Source organism: Sander lucioperca, chromosome 17, assembly GCF_008315115.2.
Source record: "Sander lucioperca isolate FBNREF2018 chromosome 17, SLUC_FBN_1.2, whole genome shotgun sequence".
Classification (NCBI taxonomy): domain Eukaryota; kingdom Metazoa; phylum Chordata; class Actinopteri; order Perciformes; family Percidae; genus Sander; species Sander lucioperca.
Window position 1 is genome coordinate 23,222,282 of NC_050189.1, and position 22,614 is coordinate 23,244,895.

A 22,614-nucleotide genomic window follows, 5' to 3' on the forward strand; every position below is an offset into this window, starting at 1 on the left:
ACTAGGGGCCCTGGGTGTCTGGGACAGTTACCCAGTTGGTAAAACCATCTTATTAGTGATAGTAGGCTATAAAAGTTAGAGGTAGCCTACATGTCTTAGTTTTCTCCTTCAATGTATCAAGTGGACCTCTAGAGTCTGATTTTCATTAACCTTTTATTTTTATTTTTATATTTGACCACAGCCCTGACCCTGAAGCTGGGAGTTAGGCCTGACATCTCAGGCCTAGGTGTCAGGGCAACCAGCAAGCGGCGCTTCAGCCCCAGCTCAAGTCTCGGTGCCGCTGTCGCTGAAAATGTCCATAGAGGATCGAGTTACACTACGCCCCATCTTTAAGCCCCAGTCAGTGCGCCGTTAGCCGCAGGACAACAGAGGATAGGATAGGATACTGGCCGCCGGGAAAGCAAAGGCTCCACACCCATGTAAGTGATTATTTTTGACAGGTTTCGCTTGAGTACATGTTACTGAAGATTTGGGAATATATTACCAACTTCCGCTTTTCCGAGATGTGCCTTTGTTAGCTACATATTGTCGCTAATGAGAGAAAAATATTCTGAGACGCCTGTTGTCGCGGTGGGTCACTCAGCAAGAAAGGCGGGACTTACATTGCTTTTAGTGTCTCTTTTCAAACATAAAGTATTATCTGTGTACTGTAAGTAGCCCCGGGTGGCGTTTTCTGACCCAAGCTAGCGATACTATCTAACTTCTTTACCGTCTCTCTTTCGGAAGCCTGTTGCTTTCTTGCTCCATGGATGAGATGGTGGAGGAGGAGTTGAGAAAAGCGGATTGTCCCAAGTGCCTTGGCGACTTTATTCAAAATACTAGCTAGCAAACCTGACTGGATTTACAAACAATACGCATACTTATATTGTAGCAAACGCTTTAATAAGATAAGCACTCGACCGACATTGCCAGTTATTTTGGCGAAGAACTGCACGATGAAACGACAACCCGTTATCATTAGCTATGTGTGGTCACGGCAAAGCTCACACATGACTTCAACTGTTATTTTCGGAGGTAAATGCCACCTTAAAGCTCCCGTGTTTTGGGTTGAAGTCCACTGTGTAACAGTAGCTAATGAGTTCCTTAGCTAAGCCTTCTGTGAATTATTCCAAGCAACTGGATGTGCTACCTAAATAGTGAATCAAAACTGCTCTTGCTTAAGAATATGAACCATAATACACGTCCTACACATTTAAACGGGCACTCTGCTATATGTCCCTGAAAGCAACACCAAGGCTATATTTATGTTATAGCCATATTATTGTAATAGCATCAGAAAAAAATGTATTACACCACTACTGGGCAGCCTACAGAAATAAACTAACTGCTAAAGCCCAAGGCCCTATTGGAATATTATATAAATGTGTATTTGTTAAGTCTGAAATATAGGCTGTATGCTTCTCTGGAACTGGGTGCCAGTAGTCATTTTAATCATCGTTTGAGGGGTCATACAGGATCAGTAGCAGTAATAAAGTAGTAAAGATAATCATATTTATGCAGCACTAATATATTTTCCTGCAGCGATGTATTATGTAGCCTATACTAGTACAGACAATTTAACTAACTAAATAAAGTGAATAATATACAGGTCTAAGATGAAGAAAACGGCCACATACAGTATTTCGGAAGCTCAGTCAGGTGGAAAGTTATTAACATTTGATGAATCAAATGACATGAGCATTTATAAACAAACCAGTGCTGTGGTGATCCTGTTGCCACATGTACTATAGCTATTCTGAGCGTCTATATAGGGCTTTTAATGGCCTAACCAATCTCCTTTAATCGTGTAATGTCTCCCTGAGTCATGCCATGCTTCTAAAGTCAAGTGTGACATTCCTAAGATGGGAGTTGACAGCCATGACACCATTGATAACCGCATTAGTCAAATATAAAACACATAACTACCTATGTTATTTCAAGCATGTGACATGTATGTAATTTAATGGCAACATGTTTCTTCCTAAAAGGGAGTTTTTCCTTGCCACTGTCGCAATAGCTACTGCTAATGCTTGCTCTTGAGGCAATCACTGTAATAGTTGGGGCTTTGTAAATTACAGAGTGTGGTCTAGACCTACTCTATCTGTAAAGTGTCTCGAGATAACTCTTGTTATGATTTGATACTATAAATAAAATTGAATTGAATTTATGTATAGTCTACTTACTGTCAATCATATTATAGATCAGATGTAATGAGTTACAGTGGGATGGGAAAGAATGAGGACCTTCAATATACCTTAATATATATTTTCATCCAAAGAAGCACAACAAATAATAGTCCATGCAGCCTTTGATTTGAAGAAAAAAAGCAAAAATCTACATTACAACTGGCTACTGAAATTATGACTTAGAGCTGCAACGATTCATGGATTAGTCAGTCGACAAAATGAATCTGCAACTATCTAGGCTGACTGAGGATTTTTTCTTTTCTTTGTCATATATGACTGTTGTTAAATAAAACATGCTATTGCAATAGATCACCTAGGGCTGTGAAAAATTCTGATGGCCATTTTCACTATTTTCTGACATTTTAAATACAACAATTAGTAGATTAATTGAGAAAATAATTGGCAGATTAATATATGATCAAAATAATTGTTGCAGCCCTATTATGATGCAAGCAGGGTCTTACACTAGTTTTAAAATAACTGATAAGACCTGAATATGATTATTAATCATCAGAATGTTGTTTCAGGAAGAAATATGGCTATATTTATCTGATAGGATTAAAATGGATAATCATATTTAATGCCGGCTGCAGACATGTCTGGCATATTACAAAACTACTGCCAAAGTGCACTGAATGAAGTCCCAGGAATCTGAATTGCCAGGACGGTTAATCTATCAAGTCAAATATAAGGGAACTAACAACCTACAGTGGATGTGTGCTCAGACAGACACCCTGCACCATTGCGCTGGGGACTCAGTAAATAGCCTACAGTTCTTCAGTACAATGGTTACTCTGTGATGTTATGGTGAAGCATTCTTAAGAGATAAATATGGCCCGACGGAATTGAAATATATCCATTTTCTCTTTCATGTTGACCTTTCGAATAGAGGAGAATGAGCTTATTATTTCCTGTTTGCATCCAGTGTGCTGTGGAAATTAAAACAGTTCAGCTGATGTTTTCTGATTGTTGAGAAAAAGACATAACACCAATGTGTTGTTCTTTACAGGCCCTGAAAAAGGAAAGAGTTTGAAATTGCTGTTAATGGGGAGAAATCACATTCACATGGAGTTCTAAAAATGATAGAAACAATGGGTAAGTAATCTTTTTTTTATTGTTTTATGGCAGCCAGATACACCTAATTGAGTCAGTGTGTTATTTATTATGATTACATATATACATGTTAGGGAAATGATAGTTGCTTGTGCATATGGCTACAGTATGTATTCATTGTATCCATCAAATGTTCTTTTCTCTCGTTCCTCTATCTCTAATTTAACAGGCCCAAGCTTTAATGTCTCCAATAGTTAACATTCAATTCTATCATGATAAGACAACACATGAAATATTGCCTCCATCTCCATCCAATCTCCATATCTAAAATGAGCGTTTTTTGCAGAGGGGTTTGGTCTAGTCAGTTGGGTGTCCGTCTTTGCTGGCTCTGCATCCGTATTTGGCTCCTGCTGTGAGTTTTTCTCAACCAGTGTAAGAGGCACTGGATTCAGTTCAAGGCGTGTGGACTGCCAATGTTGCCATATCTGAAAATGTTGCCATATACTTGATTGTATGTTTGTCCTCATAGAGATTTATTTGTCCAACTGTCAAGAATGGAGCCAAATTGGGGCTGCCAGCTTCTTTCTTTAAAGCCGCAATCTGTGGTCACTATCAAGACTGGCATGTTGACCATGTACTTATGTACTATCAACTGCATGATGGTAGCATGAGAATTGAGGCTTAAATCATTTCAATTTATGTTTTACCTCATACTTAGAGAAACTGTATTTGTATTGTATTTATTTTTTGAATGAATCAAACTAGGCCTGCGATTTTGACAATTTTAATAGTATCATCCTGATGCTATGCTCCAGAGCCCATCTTTTGGAACACACCCAAAATGCAAACAGAGCGACGCACACGTACATGCCACACTCTGGTGGGTTATGCTCACTGAGGCAGGGGCAATGAAAATGATACAGTTACCTGCATAGGACCAGTGGCGAACAGAAAAGAACCTGCTGAGACCCCAATGTCATTGGCTTGTTTACAACCTTTGTTCCAACAACAAAGCTTGTAAGTGCAAAATGTGCTTTGGACATTGTGCACGCCCTATTAGGTGTTAGTCACAGTTGGTGAGCTTCGGAAATTGCTTCATTTTTGTCCAGATGACGTTGGGCTGGCCCATCCTTACTAACAAGCCACTCTGGAGTTGGATTGTGGGGCTTATGCAGGGTCCAGCAAGCAAAATGTGGAGGGCCTGGTTCCTTTATCCCACCTGATACCCATTCAATGCTCCTGCGCAACCCACCATTAACCCTAAAGGCAAAAAAGGAAACATGGCAATTTTGAAAACCTACAGAACATGTTTTCTTTCCTCTAATACAAAACCTGATGCTATGTGATTTCAATATATTGTTAGGTCTGTTGAGAACCAGTCAGCATAAGCTAAGTAAGCTTATTTACATGCCATTGTAAACATAAAGAAATAAGTTAAAGGCAGTCTGGAATACTGTATATTTAACAGGAAGTGTACTATTAAAAGTAAAATTAAATAAGGATACTCAAATGAAAAAATGAGGCCATGTCTAAACACCCTTCCCTGTCTCACTATCGCTGCCCATGCACTGGTAAAGCCTCTGTCCTCATCACCTTTCTCCATCTCTATCTCTCCCACGCCTGCTTCTCCCTGCATCCACTCCTTCACTCTGTCACTGAAATATGCGACGGCTTGCAGATACGCAGCGTGCCTTGCAGGCTGTGGAACGTCTCCAGGCCAAACTGAAGGAGCGGGGGGAGGTGCCCACTGAGGAGAAGCTCAGCCTGCTCAAATCAGTGCTCCAGAGCCCCCTCTTCCACCAGATCCTCGCCTTGCAGAAGTCTGTCCAGCATGTCAGAGACCAGGTAAACTCAAAATGATTTCATGGTGTCCACTTTTTGTCCTTGCAATAAACATAACTACAGTATAGGACTTTATCTATTAAAAGTTGTGTTTATTTACATGTAAACAATGCAGTATTGATTATTGTAAGCCTACCTGGGCCTGCGAGACTGTGAACATGTTAGATTAGAATGACAATGCTGAATACAAATGAGTGATGCTTGGTTCCCAGGCTGTGAAGGCTCCATGGAAGGGCATCAAAAGGTTATGGTTATTTAGAGTTCTGCATTATTAGTGTATGACTATAAAATGCCAGATGGCAGCGCCACACTTTGTTAGCACAGAAGTAATATAAACAGAAGTAGTCATGAAGTGGGGGGGGGGGGGGGGTTGGGCTACTCCCATGGCTAAGCTATGGTGATATTTTGATGTTAATACATTAACTAGCCTTTAGGCCCAAGCATTATTCCAACCACAATGCATTTGCTTAGGTTACAATGGATTCGGAGAAATAGGTTCACTTTTTTCATCTTAATAATGAATGCCATGCCGTGTACATTGAAAGAGTTCCCATCCTTAAGCAATATCAATGTAGGTGATGGGGGACAAAAACCTTGGTCGTTCTGTGCACAAATACATTCTAAAGTTCAGCTGAAGCAAATATGAGGCTGCCAAATTAGCCAAATCAAGTGTTGGTCTTTGAAAGTCTTGCCTTTTAGTGTTTTCACGAACAGTGTTCTCGCTTAACTGTGGAGGAATAAGACATAATAATAAGACATTATCAGACACAAGATCCCCACAAACTAAAATGACTGTGACCTTGGGAAGATATCCACTTAGTCAGACTAACTCAGACTGTTAAAGCCTTGCATTAACTTTAGAATGCAGTTTTGCACAGAAAGAGGACTGTGGAATCACATTAGGAAGGCTCTTAACAGATGCTACGGACAAGAGAAACAACTGCGGCGGGTACAATGTTTTTGATGTACATATGGGCATGTACGTACTGGTTTAAGACTGACATGAAGTCTTATGTCAATGGTTACATGTTAAACATAACATCGCCAAGAAGAAGGTCAAATTGAAACTCCTGTGTTACCTGTAGCACACATTAAGGTTAGAATATTTTCCATATTCTCCACAATTTCTACTGCCTTTATCTTTCCTGTTTCCTGGGCGACCTCACTGATTCTGTTTTTGGCTCACACACTCCCCCACCCCTTTAAATCCCCATCCCCAATAGCGTTGCTGCTATGGCCAAATTGCTGTCAGGGTTCACAAGAGCCAGACATAATATGGGTACATGAGCAGAGATAGTTGGTCTAAGTCAGGAACTCTTTTTCAAGCTGATTCTCTCCATTGAGAATAGAACATTTGAGTGGAAGGAAAGAGCTCTTAAGTCGCAGTGGAAAGGGGCCAGGGTAAGTATTTGAGAAATAGAGACGAAAATATGTGAGTTATGCAGTGGGAGGCAGGGATGCTAGAGTTTTTTTTTTTTTTTACCCCTTGTGGAATTTAGATTATAAAAGCCCTGCTGGCATTTTTGTGTGCTGGCGATTTAGCTTATTTCAAAAGAGGTACATTCCTACTACGTGTGCTCATGTATGTGTTTGTTTTACTGAGCAAAATTTATCAAGCAGCCATTCATCATAAATTCCCTTCGGATCTTGAAATGGACCCATTCTACGTTGTAAACACTGTAAAGAGACGTATATCAGAAACTGCAACAAGTCGTTATGTTTTTATAGAGCTTCCAAACAACTGCACTTGTTTGGCCCACTTAAGCAGAATCAATTTGGAGAGAGGGTGTGTTTTGTGTTTTGTTGTGAGACAAGAGCCAGACACATAAACACACACACTGTCCGTCTTTTGGCTCTGCTAGTTAGACCTTGCTCAGCCCATGTCGCTATGGCGACAAGGCCCTACTCTCCAATGAGAAAGAGACCGCTGTGTGAAGTGGGGCAGAAATAATTTCTTAAATGTGCAAGAACCAAACTGGAACTTTAATCCTCTTAGCCAGGCCCCAGCTAACAAAGCTCACGCATGAGGACAGCAACTTAGCAGCATGCTATGCTAAGTTAGCCCGGCCCATAGGGTTTTGTTTGCAGTGTGCAGCATTAATGTGTCCAATTGCGTTTTGTTTCCCAGGACTAATCTGGGACTGTATTTATAAAAGGAGTCTTCATTTACAGTACACATTTCCTAAACTGAAATTTCAGTCAACTTTCCAAAATGCAAATGCACAAGTTCACAAGGACAGCTTTAGCTTGGCAATGCCATATGCCGAATGGAGTGTTTATGAAAATACTGCTGTGTATTATGCCCGTCCTTTTGAATCCAATTCAGATGGTCATAAATAGTGTGCCCTTTGGCTAATGAAATTGGAAAAACACCATTTTATGTAGTTGTCTCATTCATGTAATTCATCTGTCACACAAGTAAAGTCATTGCACTAATTAGAACCCAAGCATATTAAGGCATCCAGATGGCCAGTGATGCTTTTCCCCCACCATGATAGAAATATTGTATTTGGAGCATAGTCATTGTTAGAACATCAGCTAAGAGCCATTATACCCTGAAGGATTAGGCTGCCATAGATCCAGCTAATCATGGTGGGATAACAAGTTGTCTAGCATCCCAATGGTTTCAGACTTCAGGGTTTTGGTGTCTAAAATTAAACTTGCTTAATGTTTACGTCCACAGTAGGAATGAGTCATGTTTTTTGTTTGAACTTTTAATTGTCTTTGGTTGGATTGTCACTAGTAATTACTAGTCTCTGTAGGATCATGTTGCAGAAAGTCAAAGGTGTTATCTAGCTGCAAACTCGAAACCTATCAGACAACATCACATTTACAGTACATTTAGGTATTTAGTTGAAACTGCACATCAGAATAATTCTTCAGTGTAACATCTGCTGCTTTCAACATCACTCACTACATGTGTATTTCTTTATTTTTCCAGGGGAGTGTCCCAGCGTCACGTGGGAGTGACCTTAGTGATCACGTAGCAGAAGTCAAGCCCAATGGCGGCCATGTTTCCTACTCAGACATATCAGCTTCTACACTCATCAATGGCAAGACAGCATCTGAAGAATTTGAACTCCTTATTCACACCATGGCCCAGGTATAGACCACTGTAAAGCCAAATCGATCATCGTACTGTGTGTACACTGCTTTTGAGTTTAATGTCAATGTAATAACTTAAGCTTATATGGGACATTCTGCTGTTCGCCTGTTGTTTAGTTCCCAGTAGATTTATCACCACATTATTTTATGTTTTGGTCATTTTAACACAAGCACAAAAATCAGCACCTCATCAGTAAACAGGTAGATTACCTTGATTATGTCTTTCATAACTCCAACCAAATACCCACAGACAATCAAAGACGAGAGCTACAGGCTGTTCTCTGCGTTCTTTTCTCTTGAGACACTTCAAATAGACTTCTAACGACTGCCTGCAGCTTTGATGCTATAGTGAATCAGCCTTGAGCCAAATTGCATATGTGTGTATAACCCAGGGGCGCTACGTGACACACGTGGACCTGCAGAAGCCAGAGTCAGGAGGTCTTGGCTTCAGCGTGGTGGGCCTAAAGAGCGAGAACCGTGGAGAGCTTGGCATCTTCATCCAGGAAATCCAACCAGGAAGTGTGGCTGACTGGTATGTAACAATCAACATGGCATGCAAAGACTGATTAAACATATCTTTGAACAAAGTCCACTTTCCAGAAAGTGTTTCAATATTTGGTGAAGAATTAAGGAGTTAGAGTAGTCCTTTTCAGACAGTCAGGGACGTTCGGGGAGATTTTGTGGAATCTTACAAATTGGCCCTTTTACTAAAAATAAGTTTTTACAACTTGTTGCAAATATTTTTTTTGCCTAGACTGTGGCTTTAGATGTTTTCTTCAAATTAAAAGTATACATTTAGTGCCTTCATACAAAACAAAAATGCTACACAAATAGGAACATAATTAAATGTGTACAATTATTACCTGTACATTTCTGTCAGAGAAACATTTGACAAAAATTGTAAGAACAATTGACCACTGTAAGTAACACTGTCAATGAGTAGACAGTGAATATCCTATATCTGAAATGAGGAAACAGATAAAGAATAATTACTTGATCAGAGGCAGATTTAGTTAAAATATCAGAGGCTCTGACACCATTTACTCTGTTATGTCCCCCTCTCTCCCTCTCACTATGACACTCCATGCTTCTTTCCCCTACAGTGATGGGAAGCTCAAAGAAGCTGACCAGATCTTAGCCATCAATGGCCAGCTCCTGGACCAGACAGTGACCCACCAGCAGGCTATAGGCATCCTGCAGAGTGCTTCAGAGAGGGTGCAGCTCACGGTGGCACGAGGACCAATACCTCAACTGACCAGTCCCGTGGTGTCCCGCACGCCCTCTGCTGCCAGTACACTGTCAGCCAACTCCAGCGCGGTATAGATACATTCTCATTCATGTCACGCATGAAAACTTAAAGGGGAACTATGCAGTTAGCTTAATTTACCTTAACTGAACAGCTTCGGAGTCATTGGAATGGTTATATGACTTTTTTCGGGTTGAATGGTGGTCGTCTCGCTACCCCCTAGCGCCTGTGAGCTGAAAAACCAACCATGCGACTTTCGGCCGGCGAGCCGCCGGCCACAGCGTCAGGAAGTATCGCGTGATATCAGGTCTCGCGATGTAACGAATTGTTTTATGGCACTGCACACATACAGGCCGCTACTTTCTTTTACCGTCTATGGCCGCTACACGCCCCCATCCAGGAACTGGCTAGCTATAAGAAGAAGGTAGCGATGAGTTATTCACACTATCGTCATGGCTGAGCCGGCAAAAAAGAAGCAGAAAGCTAGGAAAGGATTATCGGATGAACAGAGAAAGAGGAAACGGCAGACTGACCGAGCGAGGAGTCAGACACAAGTAAACATTGGAGCTGCGTTTTCAGAATGGCGAGAACTGAGACAAACACAAGCCTGCAAATCCGATGCTGACCTGGCGTTCTTGCTGTTGTTATTGTACGTATCTTTGATCAGAAACTTTATCTGCCACAGAGTTTCTTGTCAGCTTGATGTTGGCAAACGCAAGTTGCTTCTGCTCTGACAGCGTTCTAAGGCCAATGTACGAAAAAAGAATAATGTTATGGACCCGGGAGAGAAGGGTAATATTTCGAGAAAAACCAGAGTGGACATGGCTCCGTGCGTTCGCCGGCTTCTTTGAAAACGAATGCACATGACCAGAGGGAGAAGATGGGAGGGGGGGGAAGAGTCGCCAACAAGTTTTTACGACCGCGTTGCCAAATATCTATTCCCAAGCTGTAGGTGGAACTCTATAGAGAAACCTGTGAACAAAAAGCGAGAAACGGCGAAGAAATTGCCAAAACTGCATAGCGCCCCTTTAAACTTGCACGCCCACTTGCTAATTTTGGGACAAGTATTGTGCAAACTGATCTCTGCAAGGAACGATGAATAGGTACACGATCTGACATGATACAAAAAACTACACACACATGCTTGCCTTGACATAAGAGTGTAACACACATGCAACACAGTCACACACATACACATAGCCAACATCAATCCAGCATGGCAGTAAAATGTGACAACAGCAGACACAGTTTCTTATAGGAAAAAATAAAACTTTGCTACAACTACTGATTAAAAGTTATTCTTATATGACACTGGACAACACTATATTTTCAGTGAAAACACCAACGTTTATGGTTGAATAAAGAGAGGTTTTTGTTCAAAAGTACATTTATTAGCTTTATTGTTTCTTGTCTTTTATGATGCCTAGTGGCAGCACGTGGAAACAATTGAGCTGGTCAACGACGGCACCGGTCTCGGCTTCGGTATTGTGGGAGGAAAGACCACTGGGGTTATCGTCAAAACCATCCTTCCTGGAGGCATAGCTGATCAGGTGCTTGCAATAATGCATCCCTACTTTATTTGGGAATTTGCTTTAGCATTGTTAATAGTTGTTAATACAGTGTTTACCATGAAAAGGCAATTTGTTTGTATTTTATGACACTTTCAATGTTCTAAAGAGATGGCTCTTGTCAGTTAGGTATAATGAGAATTGCAAGCAAGCACATAATTAACTGTCACTCTTGTCTTTTGATTGGTACTGTCATTATGGGTTTGAATTCTACTGAAGCTACACAGACTTAGTCAGAAAGCATACTTTTTCTACCTCAGGATGGCCGCCTGCGCAGTGGGGACCACATCCTGAGAATCGGAGACACTGACCTGCACGGCATGGGCAGCGAACAGGTGGCCCAAGTCCTCAGGCAGTGTGGCAACAGGGTGAAGCTGGTGGTTACCAGGGGCCCTGTGGATGAGAATCCCTCCGTCTCTGCTGTCATGCCTGTGGTGCTCCCCACTGTCAATGAACAGGTGAGAGGGATTGTTTCCCTCAGAAATGTGATACACATTCTTACAATATGAAAATGTGTCGCATTCAAATGGATTTCATTATTTGTAGGGCTGGGCGATATGGCCTAAAAATATCTATATATATAGATATAAAAATCTCCGATTTTATTTTTTTTAATTCGATTTACGATTTTTTTTCTGATTTTCCCCCCCTACATAATAAAGCGACCGCTTCGGTGATTGTTCTCCACCGTGCCCCTTTCCTGTCATATGCTGTGCCTTGTGCAAAGGATTCGGCTACAGTTAGCTATTTTTTAGCTAAGGTTTGTTGGTCACTGCGGTTTTGTTCGTCTCGGAGAGACTGGCATTTTTCATATTCGGCTGGATGTCTCTGTTTCAGGTGTTGGAATAGGTTTGTGGTGCTGCTGCCTTTGACTGTGATGGGCTTTAGGCAAATGTTGCAGCGTGGGGTCTCTTGCTCCACGTCTGTCGCAGCAAACCCATACCAGTTCCAAACAACAGATGATTTTATTCCTTTCTTGGGAACAAACTTCCCACTCTCACCGGTAGCCATGTTGTCGCTTGCTGTTTCATGTGTGCTATGATGTTGTTGTTGTTGTTGTCGCTTGCCATACTGCTATGTGAAACTAACGCTACGGAAGCTCAGGGGAGCCAAAAATGCGCCATTACACAAAAACTCGATTTACTTATTTTTTAAATCGCCCGCGACAAAAAACTCAAATTAATTCATTCAATCGATTTTTCGCCCAGGCCTAATTATTTGGAGTGTCAGTATAGCAAAGCAGTTTCTCTATAACAAATGATTGAGATGATGATTGATGACCATAAATGACACACTCTCAAGAGTTATACACTTATATTAGAAAACACTTAAGACTTAAAGTTGAGGTCTTTCATCTCCAATTTTATCAGTTCTAACTCTTGACAGCTTTAAATAAACACAATTTAAAGAAAAGAGCAGGTTACATTTCCTATGACTCACGTTTTGGAGAGCAAATGTTCCTTTACTTTCTCAGCAACAGCACTTAAAACAGCGATTTCATGGCTATTATCAACACTCATTCCTATTTAAACATGAATGAAATGCAGTGACTCATTATATGACACCATATCTTTTTGAATGCAAACATTAGCTGTGTTTTTATAGCTACGAGGTATTTTGGTGCCCATGTGGTTCAGTCGGATGACTGAAGTGCCATCACTTGCTTTTCTGCTGGTGTGAAATTAATCATCTTATACTTTTATTTTGTTATCAGTGGATGTTGACCTGTCATTCATCTTTTCACAGGGCTATGAGGAAGAAGAGGATGAAGCATTTGATGTGAGCCTTACCAAGAACACGCAGGGACTGGGGATCACTATTGCTGGCTATGTTGGAGATAAAAATGCAGGTGAGAAATGGCAGAATAGATGATCATTTAATTTAAATTGTCATATTGATGCTTAATTACTTCCGTGCTTCCCTAAATGCACATTTAAACTGCAATGATTAATAATTTTCTAGCCTATGAACAATACATTAAATGTGTAATATGAAAGGGGTTGCTCATAGTAATATCGGTATTAACATCCAACTCTACAGAGTGTTTTAGCATCTTTTAGCTTATTGTTTTGGATGTATGTTAGACTTACAGTCATTAGGTGGACAGAAACACAACCTTCAATTGAATGCTATTGTTGTCTGCTGGATGTGACAATTGTATGCTAACATGTTAGCCCCAAGAACCCCTTTTATCACTGCCCTGAAAGTGTCCAAAATAATCAACTTTAAAATATCTTTTCACTTGTATTGGCCTCTAAAATGTAGCGATTAGCTACAATATAATAGGACCACAGACAGCCTTTTATTATAAGCTGCTATATTCATTGAATCAAACTGAATATTGAATGGCCTTGGCTTAAAAGTCTTTATTTTTCAAGGCTAGCATAAGTGCACTGGGATCATCCCATGACTTATACAATATTGAAACATGCTCACTAACCCTGACTTTTAACATCAAACTAAAACATCTGTTTGCTTTTCTCCTTGGGTCTTATTTAATGTCACGATTCATGGCTGTGTTCCTCATCTCTTACATTTGTTGTACTTGTTCCGACTCCTCAGAGCCCTCTGGCATTTTTGTTAAGAGCATAACAAAAGGCAGTGCCGTAGATCAAGATGGCCGAATTCACGTTGGAGACCAGATAATAGCTGTAAGTACCCCAATTATGCTCTTTGTAGCTATTACTATTCAGTCTTCAGTGGCATGAGGTAAAATATGCAGTGCATGTTTAATATAATCTAATATAGTGATCACATTTAGTCAATGCAAGGTCATTTTGAGATAATGAATAATTCACAATGAACTGATAGTTCATAGTGTTTTTTTTCTTTAGCACACTGAGCAATTAACTTTTTCATTTCATTACTGCACGACATTAACAATGAAGTTAAACTCTGTGTAATTTCTTGCATCATTTTGAAACATGATTTGCCTTGCCTTGTGTTTTATACAGTTCTTACAGAATCGTTTGTTCTGGTGTATTGGTGTGAATGTGTGCCTGATTAAGTTTTGTTCTTAAAGCATAAATGATAACATGCTTTTGGGCCCAACTTAAAAACTTAGTAAAACACTTAATTGTCTGATTTTTTTCAACTTGAAATTATCCAAATAAATAAAGTGAATGGCTAAAATAGATGGGAATAATCATGTGCAACACTCATGTTTCAATCTCACCTCTATCAAACAAGAATGTAGATGGCAAGTTAGCACACTCACAACGTCAGCACAAGCTGTTCTGGCCCTCGTCTAATCAATGGGCTCACAAATGATGGCCCTCTGCAGGTTGATGGTGTAAACATCCAGGGATACACCAATCAGCAGGCAGTGGAAGTGCTCAGACACACGAGCCAGACAGTCCACCTTAAGCTGATCCGGCGGGACTTCAGACCTGATGAGATCCCCCCTGTTGTGACCCCTGGTGTCAGCGCCCTGTCCCCTTGCACCACCATCCCCACCACCGCCGTTGTCATGATGGAGCTGGAGCTAGACAGAAAGAAGGCTGAGGAGGCTGCTGAAGGTACGAAGGATGAAGCGAGAGAAATTTAATGAGGATAGACAAAAACACATTCCTTATCACCCTTGTAAAAAAAAAATTGTCATTTGATGTGTAAATGTGGCTCAGACAGAAGTTGTCATGATGTAGTAATGAGTGACTCCATATGGAAATTTCAGTCACTTTTATCAATATAGTTAAAATACAGAAGCAGGGCTTTCTCCAGCCGCAAATAAAAACACTTACATGAGTTATACTCCAATAATACAGTCCAAATTGATGTCAACATTGTGATTTATCATAGAATGAGAACGGTAGCCCTCTATTTAATATGTAGCCGGTGTCTTTATTCTGCTACTGAAGGATTTATTTGTTAATAGTTTGCGTACATTTTACCCCGTTTAACACTTTGCTTAATACTGAAAAATGAATTACATTTTCCTCTTAGAGGGTTCCATATACAATACCAGTAATAGAATGAGTACGCCCACATTACTGGCCATCTTCACCTAAAAAGACAGAGAAATGCACTTATTAATAATCACTGAGAGGCCAATAGGACAAAATTATTTTCTCAGACATGAAAAATACATGGAAAAGTCATGTAAACACTTTGTGAAACAATTTCTGTCAAGTCCTACCCTTCTCATTCATTATTGTATTGCACTGGCAGAATAATGCACTGGGTGGACTGACCCAACAACCACATTTCTAAAGAAATAACCCACAACTCTTTCTATCATGTTGTTTAGACCCTAATATATCCAGTAATGAATCAGCATATGATGCCCAACATCATCTAAGACATTGACAGTTGGGTTACAGCTGAGGTCTGCATGTGTGTGCAAGTACCTATAATAATTTTGCAATTACTTTTTGCAGTTTTAAAATGTTAACATCAAAACAAGATAGACAGAGAGTAAACAGAAAGATTCTTGTCCCCAGCTGTCCCGATAGGACCTCCAGGCTAGTACAGAAGCAAGAAAAGCAACTTGCAAAAGTTGTCAATAGTGATAGATGGAGCTTGAAAGTGATTCGATCTGGCAACAGGAAGTTCTAGCCCAAAAAACCTGCAGGAAAACTAGCAGCAGGCGCTCGTCAGACAGAGGATTTTCTTGGCTGCTTTGCAACTTGTTAAAAACAGTTTAGTTTGCACTTCTGAGTATTTACAGATAAAAAAAGGACTACATCAGTGCATCCCCATATTATATGAGGTTATGTCCCTAGAGCTCCCTTGTTAAAAACACGAGTTTGCCGAGTAAGAATATATTTTAGCTAACTTACTGGGCATAAGATCATAGGTTTGATTTACAAGTTGTAATAGGCCATATAATGGTTGGGATTAACAAAAGAAAATTAACTACTCACTTAAATTGTTGTCAAGTCAGTGTTAAGGTTATTAAGCTCCTTTTCACATACCAGACTAGCTAGTATTAGTTTTATGTTAGCACTTAAAAGGTGCTGATGTACAGCGTTGACCATGGCTTGCCTGGGCGCATGGGTAGTAATTTCATGGGTGACTTCAGTGCCCTGTGGAACTCCAAAGACATAAACAGTGGTATTAAGTCGTAAAAAAGTACCAGGGTCATTAAACAGATATTTGCAGTCGTGGAATGTTTAAGTCTGTCATTATGGATAACATCATCAAGGGCATGTATGTATATCCTTTTTCAGGCCAATAAGGAAATTAGATAGGTGGGTCCCTCTTCTAAAGTGAGGGTCATTATTAAAGAGTAGGAAATGCTCAAACTATTTTTGAAGAGTGAAGTAGTAGTGTGTCAAATAAAATAAAAAGACACTATTTCAAAAAAATTCAGCATTGGTATATGTTTGTGTTTTTTTGTCTGTGGGTGTGCTGCTAGTGGAAAGTAGATGACTTTTTCCAGTGGCTGGGTGCCTACACTGTCATGTGTCTGTGACGCTGCCTGCTTTGGTCTGTCTCACTCTTCATTGTGTGTTTATAGTCACCACAGATGAAAAGCCACTCCAGACAAAGAGTGGAGGATCTGATGTCAGCCCAGCAACGGATCAGCTAACAGAAGACACACATGGTACGAGCCTGGGGTTCTTCTCTAAGTGCACCAGCAGAGATAATGGCCACACATCTGACAGATAAGGGGTTATTGTTGTCAGTAACACACCGACTAGCGACACACACGCTGAGGAAATACTGAGATGGGTGTTGGGTAGTTTCGCAGAAGATTTTTAATAAGCAAAGATAAAGATTTTTTTTTTTAAAGAGGGTCTGATCTTAAAGAAAACATTAGTACCTTGCAAATAGTTAGAAATGTATGTTGCATTGCTGGCTGTGAATGATTTATCACAATTTCCCTTAAATGTTGTCTTGTATATTAATACTTTTGTATTGTGTTCATCAAGGGATAAAGTTAACACCCTTTGAAGAGGAAGAACTAATGAAGAAGTGGCTCGAGATTCTGGGTCCAAGTAATGAAGTTGTTGTAAGTTTCTTTTTCAAAGTCAATTCCTTTCTCTCATGCATCAAATTATATTTACCAGAACTTTGTTCCTGCTTGAATTGACTTATAATGGTAAATAACTCAAAACTGGTATCTTAAAAGGAAGAATGACCTTAGTTGGCAAACAAAAGGGACTGAGTCACTAATAGATTTAAAGTGAATTACTACCATGCTAACTGAGATGTGATTTCTTGTTTCCGTAACAGGTGGCTCAGGTGGAGAAGTTTAGTGAGAACAGCGGCCTGGGCATCAGTTTAGAAGCCAACAGTGGGCATCATTACATCCGCTCTGTCCTACCTGAGGGACCCGTAGGTCGCTGTGGCAAGCTGTTCAGTGGAGATGAACTGCTTGAGGTGTGTGGTCCGTTAATATTTGCAGAGGCTTAACTACCTACGTGTATTTAAAGCTAGTTTGTTTATGGAGCAGTAATGAACAAGTTATTTTGATATACTGTATTCACATACCAGAGCTAAAAGGTGGCCAGAGACACGAGTCCACATGAATGCTAATGTTGCTCTGTGTCTGGTGGATGTGTAAATAGGCAACTGTTTCCTAACATGTTTGCTACAACAAGTTGAAATTTGTTCTGTCACCCAACATAAGAAAACAAAATCAAATAATGCTGCTTTAAATCTTAGCTACTGCATTTAGTTTTGAATGAAGCTAATTCTGACCTCTCCTTTCTTAGGTCAATGGTATATCCCTGATTGGTGAAACCCACAAGGAAGTAGTCAGGATCTTGAAGGAGCTTCCACTCTGTGTATACATGACATGCTGTAGGCCCGCCCCTTACCTGCAGACTGTTATGGATGCTGTCCAACCAGAATCAGAGACTTTGTCCAAAACGTCTATATTAAAGGTACTGTGCTGAACCATCACAAATTTACTCATATGTATTGTTCTTAAAATTTACATTTTTCAACTTTCATAACTCCTCGATATTTGTCAAGTATTGTTAGGTTTAGGAGTAAAAACCTTGTAAAACATGATGGAATCTTTGCTTTCTCAAGGCTAAAAACATGCAGCTTTTTGAAGCAGCTGATGCATATACGAGATGGAAACTCCTTGCATCACCTCGACATGCAGTAATGCATCATGAAAAATATGTCCCTGTCTCTGCATGTGAGCTATGGAGATATGATTGGAGAGAAATACTCCTAAAGTTCTCCTCCTCCTTTAACCCATCAACTGTTATTAGTTTAGCCCGAGCTGTCAATCGCTCCATTGGCTTCCCACATTGTCAACCATGATAGATTAAGACTAAGCAATAAGCAGGGGAGGCTGAAAGTTTATTAGAACCAATTCTAGTAATACCTCAGCAGCAGCCAACAACAACATTTGCTAGAGATATGAGACATCAAAAGCAGCTTCCCTTTGGGGAAGGGGTTTTCATCTCTCCAGCTTTATCTGTGATAATGTACTAAGGCCCTAGCATCCCAAAGATATTTCCCTTTTATCTGCTGCCAGAAACACGGCTAGCGGGTAGCAGCCTATGGGGTTGGGAGTAAAAGTGAGGAAGCTGTTACGTAGAGATTTGGGGCTTTTCCTCTGCAGAAACAAATAGACCTGAGCAGTGTTGTGGTTGCTGAAGACTCAGAAGTGAATGCAGCGGCAGCGGATAATGTGACACAGGAGGCGATAGGATCTCCTTTGGCTATGTGGGAGTTGGAGATCCAGAATATCGAGCTTGAAAAGGGCGAAGGGGGATTGGGATTCAGCATTCTGGACTACCAGGTGGGAAATCTTCCTGTGACTTATAGGTTTTATAAAAAATTGGGTTATTGTTATTATTTTAGACCGTATTTTTACTTTTATAGATGTTGTATTTTTCTATCACGTGTGTGGAGCAGTAGGATGAAATGTTTGATATTTTGGAGTATTGTCTTTTTTTCATCCACATTGAATTGCTTCATACAAGTATTTCCTCTGGGAAAAAAGGACATCATGTATAATGCTAACCAAATACATTAATTTTCCTGTGATTTCCATGTAAGTTTAAGGCTGTGATAGTTTCCCTGTTGACCTCTTGTCACTGAACCTTTCTGGACTGGCTCCGCCACAGGACCCACTGGACCCCGCCAAGACGGTGATTGTGATTCGCTCTCTTGTTCCCTGCGGTGTGGCCGAGCAGGATGGCAGACTGTTGCCAGGAGACCGACTCATGTATGTTAACACTACCAACCTGGAGAACGCCAGTCTGGAGGATGCTGTCCAGGCCCTGAAGGGAGCCGGCCTTGGCAAGGTCCAGATAGGAGTTGCCAAACCACTGCCTGTAAGCATTAGTATTGTTTCTTTTTTCTTTGCTTTAAACATGTTTGAAAATTGAAGGTAAAATATGACTTGTGTGTCGGGGGATAAAGGGACAAGTGTATCCATATCTGTTGGGGTTACTAAGAGTTTTTAAACATATTGCTTTTTGTCAAATTTGTTCAGCATGTCAGGGATTTATCACTGCATGTGTGTGAGGTTGTGAGTCAGGTTGTCTTTATATCATGTGCCTTTGTATCCAGTCATGAGGGTTCAGCTTACAAGGGCTTGAATATTTCATGCAGAAAATAGAGTGGAGGTTGGCTGCAAGGTTTAGCATTCCACCCACTGTTTCATTCAGAGGAGGCAACCAGCTTAAAATGGCCTGCGCCCTTTGTGTCATGTATTATGTTATTGAATTTTCCAAGAGCACAGACCCTCTTGTACATTTAAACACATTGGGGCACCTGTCAAAATATTGGGTCCGTCCAACGGCATGTTCGTCGTACCAGGCACCTGCACTCTTTGTATGGGATGTTTCTCTCTGCAAAACCACTTGCATTCTTTCTGCCTCAGTGCTGCATTTCTCTTGTATTGAATCTGCCGTTGGATTACACAGTGAGACCTCTGAGCGGCCAAGGTTAGCTGGATTACAGAGCTGTAGGAAGCCTCTGTGGAGTTGTCCAACTCTCCTGCAGGACGTGGAATGTACTTCTGAGGGGTATTTTGTTGTATTGCCTCTCAAAATTGAGTCTGACAAGTGTAATCCTCCAGTATGCCTTCTTGGTTTTCTGGTTCTGTCTAGGCTGCATGCGACAACAAAATCGATATCAAGAGCTATTACGAAAGAATACATATGAAATGTTCTTGAGCTTTTCTGTTCATATAATTCAAAGAGAGTCATGAATGATGTGCAGTTTTGAGCAATTTCTATGCTTGAACGCTTGTGCACCAAGATCAATATTTAACTATAATTAGCATTGGAAAATCTTAACTTCTAACATTTTTTTTGATTCCATAGTAATTTATTTGTACTTGATTTGGTAACAATAAAAAAAAAAAAAAATCAAAAATCAAATTACATGAAACTGGAGACACTGAAAGAATTTCTCCACTTTCCTAGGCAATATGTGGATATTCCCACTCTCCACACCCATATGGTGAGCAGGAAATTACTTCATCATCCATCATCCATTCATTTGACTTCAACAATATTTTGGTTGAAGAAGGAGAGGAAGAAGGACTGACTGAGGGCATCGTATACCGAGCAGAGCCTGCATTGGTTAGTTAGCTTTTGGGAAAAACTGATAAATTAATCAGAACATCCTGAAAAATGGAAAACAAATTGTACTCAACATGTGATATTTGCTCCAGCCTAATTTTTTACCAAGAGAGGTGTGTTTGTGTGTTTACTGTATGTTAGCTCAGCTGTATTTTTTGTAGTTCAATGTGATTGGATAGTTCACCAAATTGATTAATACTAAAGGCCAGTTTTGTGTCAGTTGGTTACACTACTTCCATTCATTATCACAGATTGACACCAGCGAAGCGGATCTGTCTGATGAAAAGGTGTTAGATCACACTTACTCTGGGATGGAGGACGACACTTTCCAGGCATCCATGATTGCTCTTCATGGTAGCAGCTGTAGCGCAGACCTGGATTACCTGCACGCATCTACGCCCAAGGTAAGCATCCGTTAGACAGCACGGCAGAGGAAATCCACTACTGAAACCAAAAGCACAACTTGAAATTATTCCCTTATTTCATTAGATGTTACTGCAATAGTAGTCTGTATCCACGACGCTCCACTTCTGCGATTCCTACGTTGCCGCCGGAAATTCCGCCGGATTTCACTCTCTTCGGCTGGATGCCCGTTACTTTCCTCTTTCTTTGTGTTGGAATTTTAAACTCCGGTCGATTTATGAGGCCTATGGTTAACTGCTCCTCAGATCTCTGCAGGGTAAATCCAGACAGCTAGCTAGACTATCTGTCCAATCTGAGTTTTCTGTTGTACGACTAAAACAACTTTTGAACGTACACATGTTCCACCAAAACAAGTTCCTTCCCCGAGGCTATTTTGCAGAGGCCATGCCTCTGCCCGGTGCTTAGTGCCGTCCATGACGATTGTGATTGGTTTAAAGAAATGCCAATAAACCAGAGCACGGTTTTCTCCCATCCCGGAATGCTGTGTGGACTAGCCAGATCCTCTTCCGCAGCGCTGTAGAGGATGGTCTGGCAATGTGAGACTACTGCAATAGTTACTGCCCTTTGTTACAATGAGCTACGCAGCATGTAGTCATTATTCTCGGTTTGTGTTTTTTTTTGAAGATGAAGAGCCAAAATATCATGAGAAATGTTTTTTGTTTTGTTTGTTAAGGCAGTAACAACATTATTGACTTTTTTGTTATGTGAGGGCTGTAGCTGTGGCTGCTTCTGTTGCTCTGGGTGCACAAGAGCAGCAAGTCCCCAAATGGATATTAAATTATAAGGAAAATAAACAAAGAAGAGCAAGGGGCACACAAACTGTTTCTCCAAAGGTCACAGCTGAACTTATTTGTAGGCTTTCCTCAGAAATGTATACTATAATAAGGGAGCCTAGAGGGACAGTTATGGGCCAGGACAACATGGGGAATTTTATATTACTGGGGGATTTCACAAAACAGATTTCAAATGTTTGTATGAGGTCAGACAGCTCGGTCTTCTTGTGATGATGAAATGTGTTCTTCCCTAAAGCTTGAGAGAGAGGCAACAAGTCTGTTGATAAAGCTCAGATCTTCTTCAGTGACAGTAAATGGTGGAACAGCTTTTTTCACACTTGCTGACACTATCTAAGGTGATATTTTTTTAGGAATATGAATGTTTTTTTCTTTCTGGCCCATACATGTAAAGGTCAACTGGGCGTTAAAGATCAGAGGAGTCCACAAAGTCAGCCTCCAAGCCACTGTCAATAAAACAGTGACAGCTCTTTTTCTCATGAGTGCACTGATAGATTGCAATTGTACTTCTTGCTTTTCTGGTGTCTAGCTTTGAAGAGTGTCATTCATGTCCACATGCATTAGTTGTTCTGTCCAAGACCATAGACAACTATATTTAAAGTATTTTTTAAAGTACTCTAGTCTTTTCTCTTCCTATATTTAAAATAATGCAACCAATTTGAATAATTTAACAGACCAAACCAATATTATTTCTTGCTGTGAAATAGATTCATTTTAAAAAGTGATTTAGAAAATCATAAATTTATTGGCATCCTCAGCTTTATCTGGGTATGCCTGGAGCATGACAGTCAAAGTTTGATGTTTTAATTGTTTTTATAATGATATATTTTTAGAGATGTCTGACTTATTCTGCCCTTAGATATTTGCAAAAATGTATTTGTATCACCCTCCTCTCTAGTAATCTCTGCATACCATAAATTG

The 22,614-nt window shown here is 40.3% G+C and overlaps 1 protein-coding gene across 7 annotated transcripts in view; it reads left to right on the top strand.

The window, feature by feature from the left end:
• Window positions 1-272: 272 nt before the first annotated feature.
• LOC116039889 (multiple PDZ domain protein) overlaps window positions 273-22,614 on the top strand; it is a 52,843-nt gene continuing 30,501 nt past the window's right edge. For 5 of the 7 annotated variants that reach the window (XM_035993701.1, XM_035993702.1, XM_035993705.1 and 2 more), the window contains exons 1-19: window positions 273-419; window positions 3,175-3,260; window positions 4,897-5,063; window positions 8,002-8,163; window positions 8,558-8,697; window positions 9,269-9,482; window positions 10,839-10,961; window positions 11,240-11,437; window positions 12,726-12,828; window positions 13,542-13,630; window positions 14,263-14,497; window positions 16,438-16,524; window positions 16,853-16,932; window positions 17,157-17,303; window positions 17,639-17,809; window positions 18,505-18,684; window positions 19,013-19,222; window positions 20,321-20,479; window positions 20,731-20,883. In XM_035993701.1, coding sequence (XP_035849594.1) covers window positions 3,245-3,260; window positions 4,897-5,063; window positions 8,002-8,163; window positions 8,558-8,697; window positions 9,269-9,482; window positions 10,839-10,961; window positions 11,240-11,437; window positions 12,726-12,828; window positions 13,542-13,630; window positions 14,263-14,497; window positions 16,438-16,524; window positions 16,853-16,932; window positions 17,157-17,303; window positions 17,639-17,809; window positions 18,505-18,684; window positions 19,013-19,222; window positions 20,321-20,479; window positions 20,731-20,883 — 2,634 coding nt within the window. In that variant the 5' untranslated portion in view covers window positions 273-419; window positions 3,175-3,244. The remainder of the gene's footprint in view (window positions 420-3,174; window positions 3,261-4,896; window positions 5,064-8,001; window positions 8,164-8,557; window positions 8,698-9,268; window positions 9,483-10,838; window positions 10,962-11,239; window positions 11,438-12,725; window positions 12,829-13,541; window positions 13,631-14,262; window positions 14,498-16,437; window positions 16,525-16,852; window positions 16,933-17,156; window positions 17,304-17,638; window positions 17,810-18,504; window positions 18,685-19,012; window positions 19,223-20,320; window positions 20,480-20,730; window positions 20,884-22,614) is intronic. The other 2 variants (XM_035993706.1, XM_035993707.1) reach the window with 2 other exon arrangements.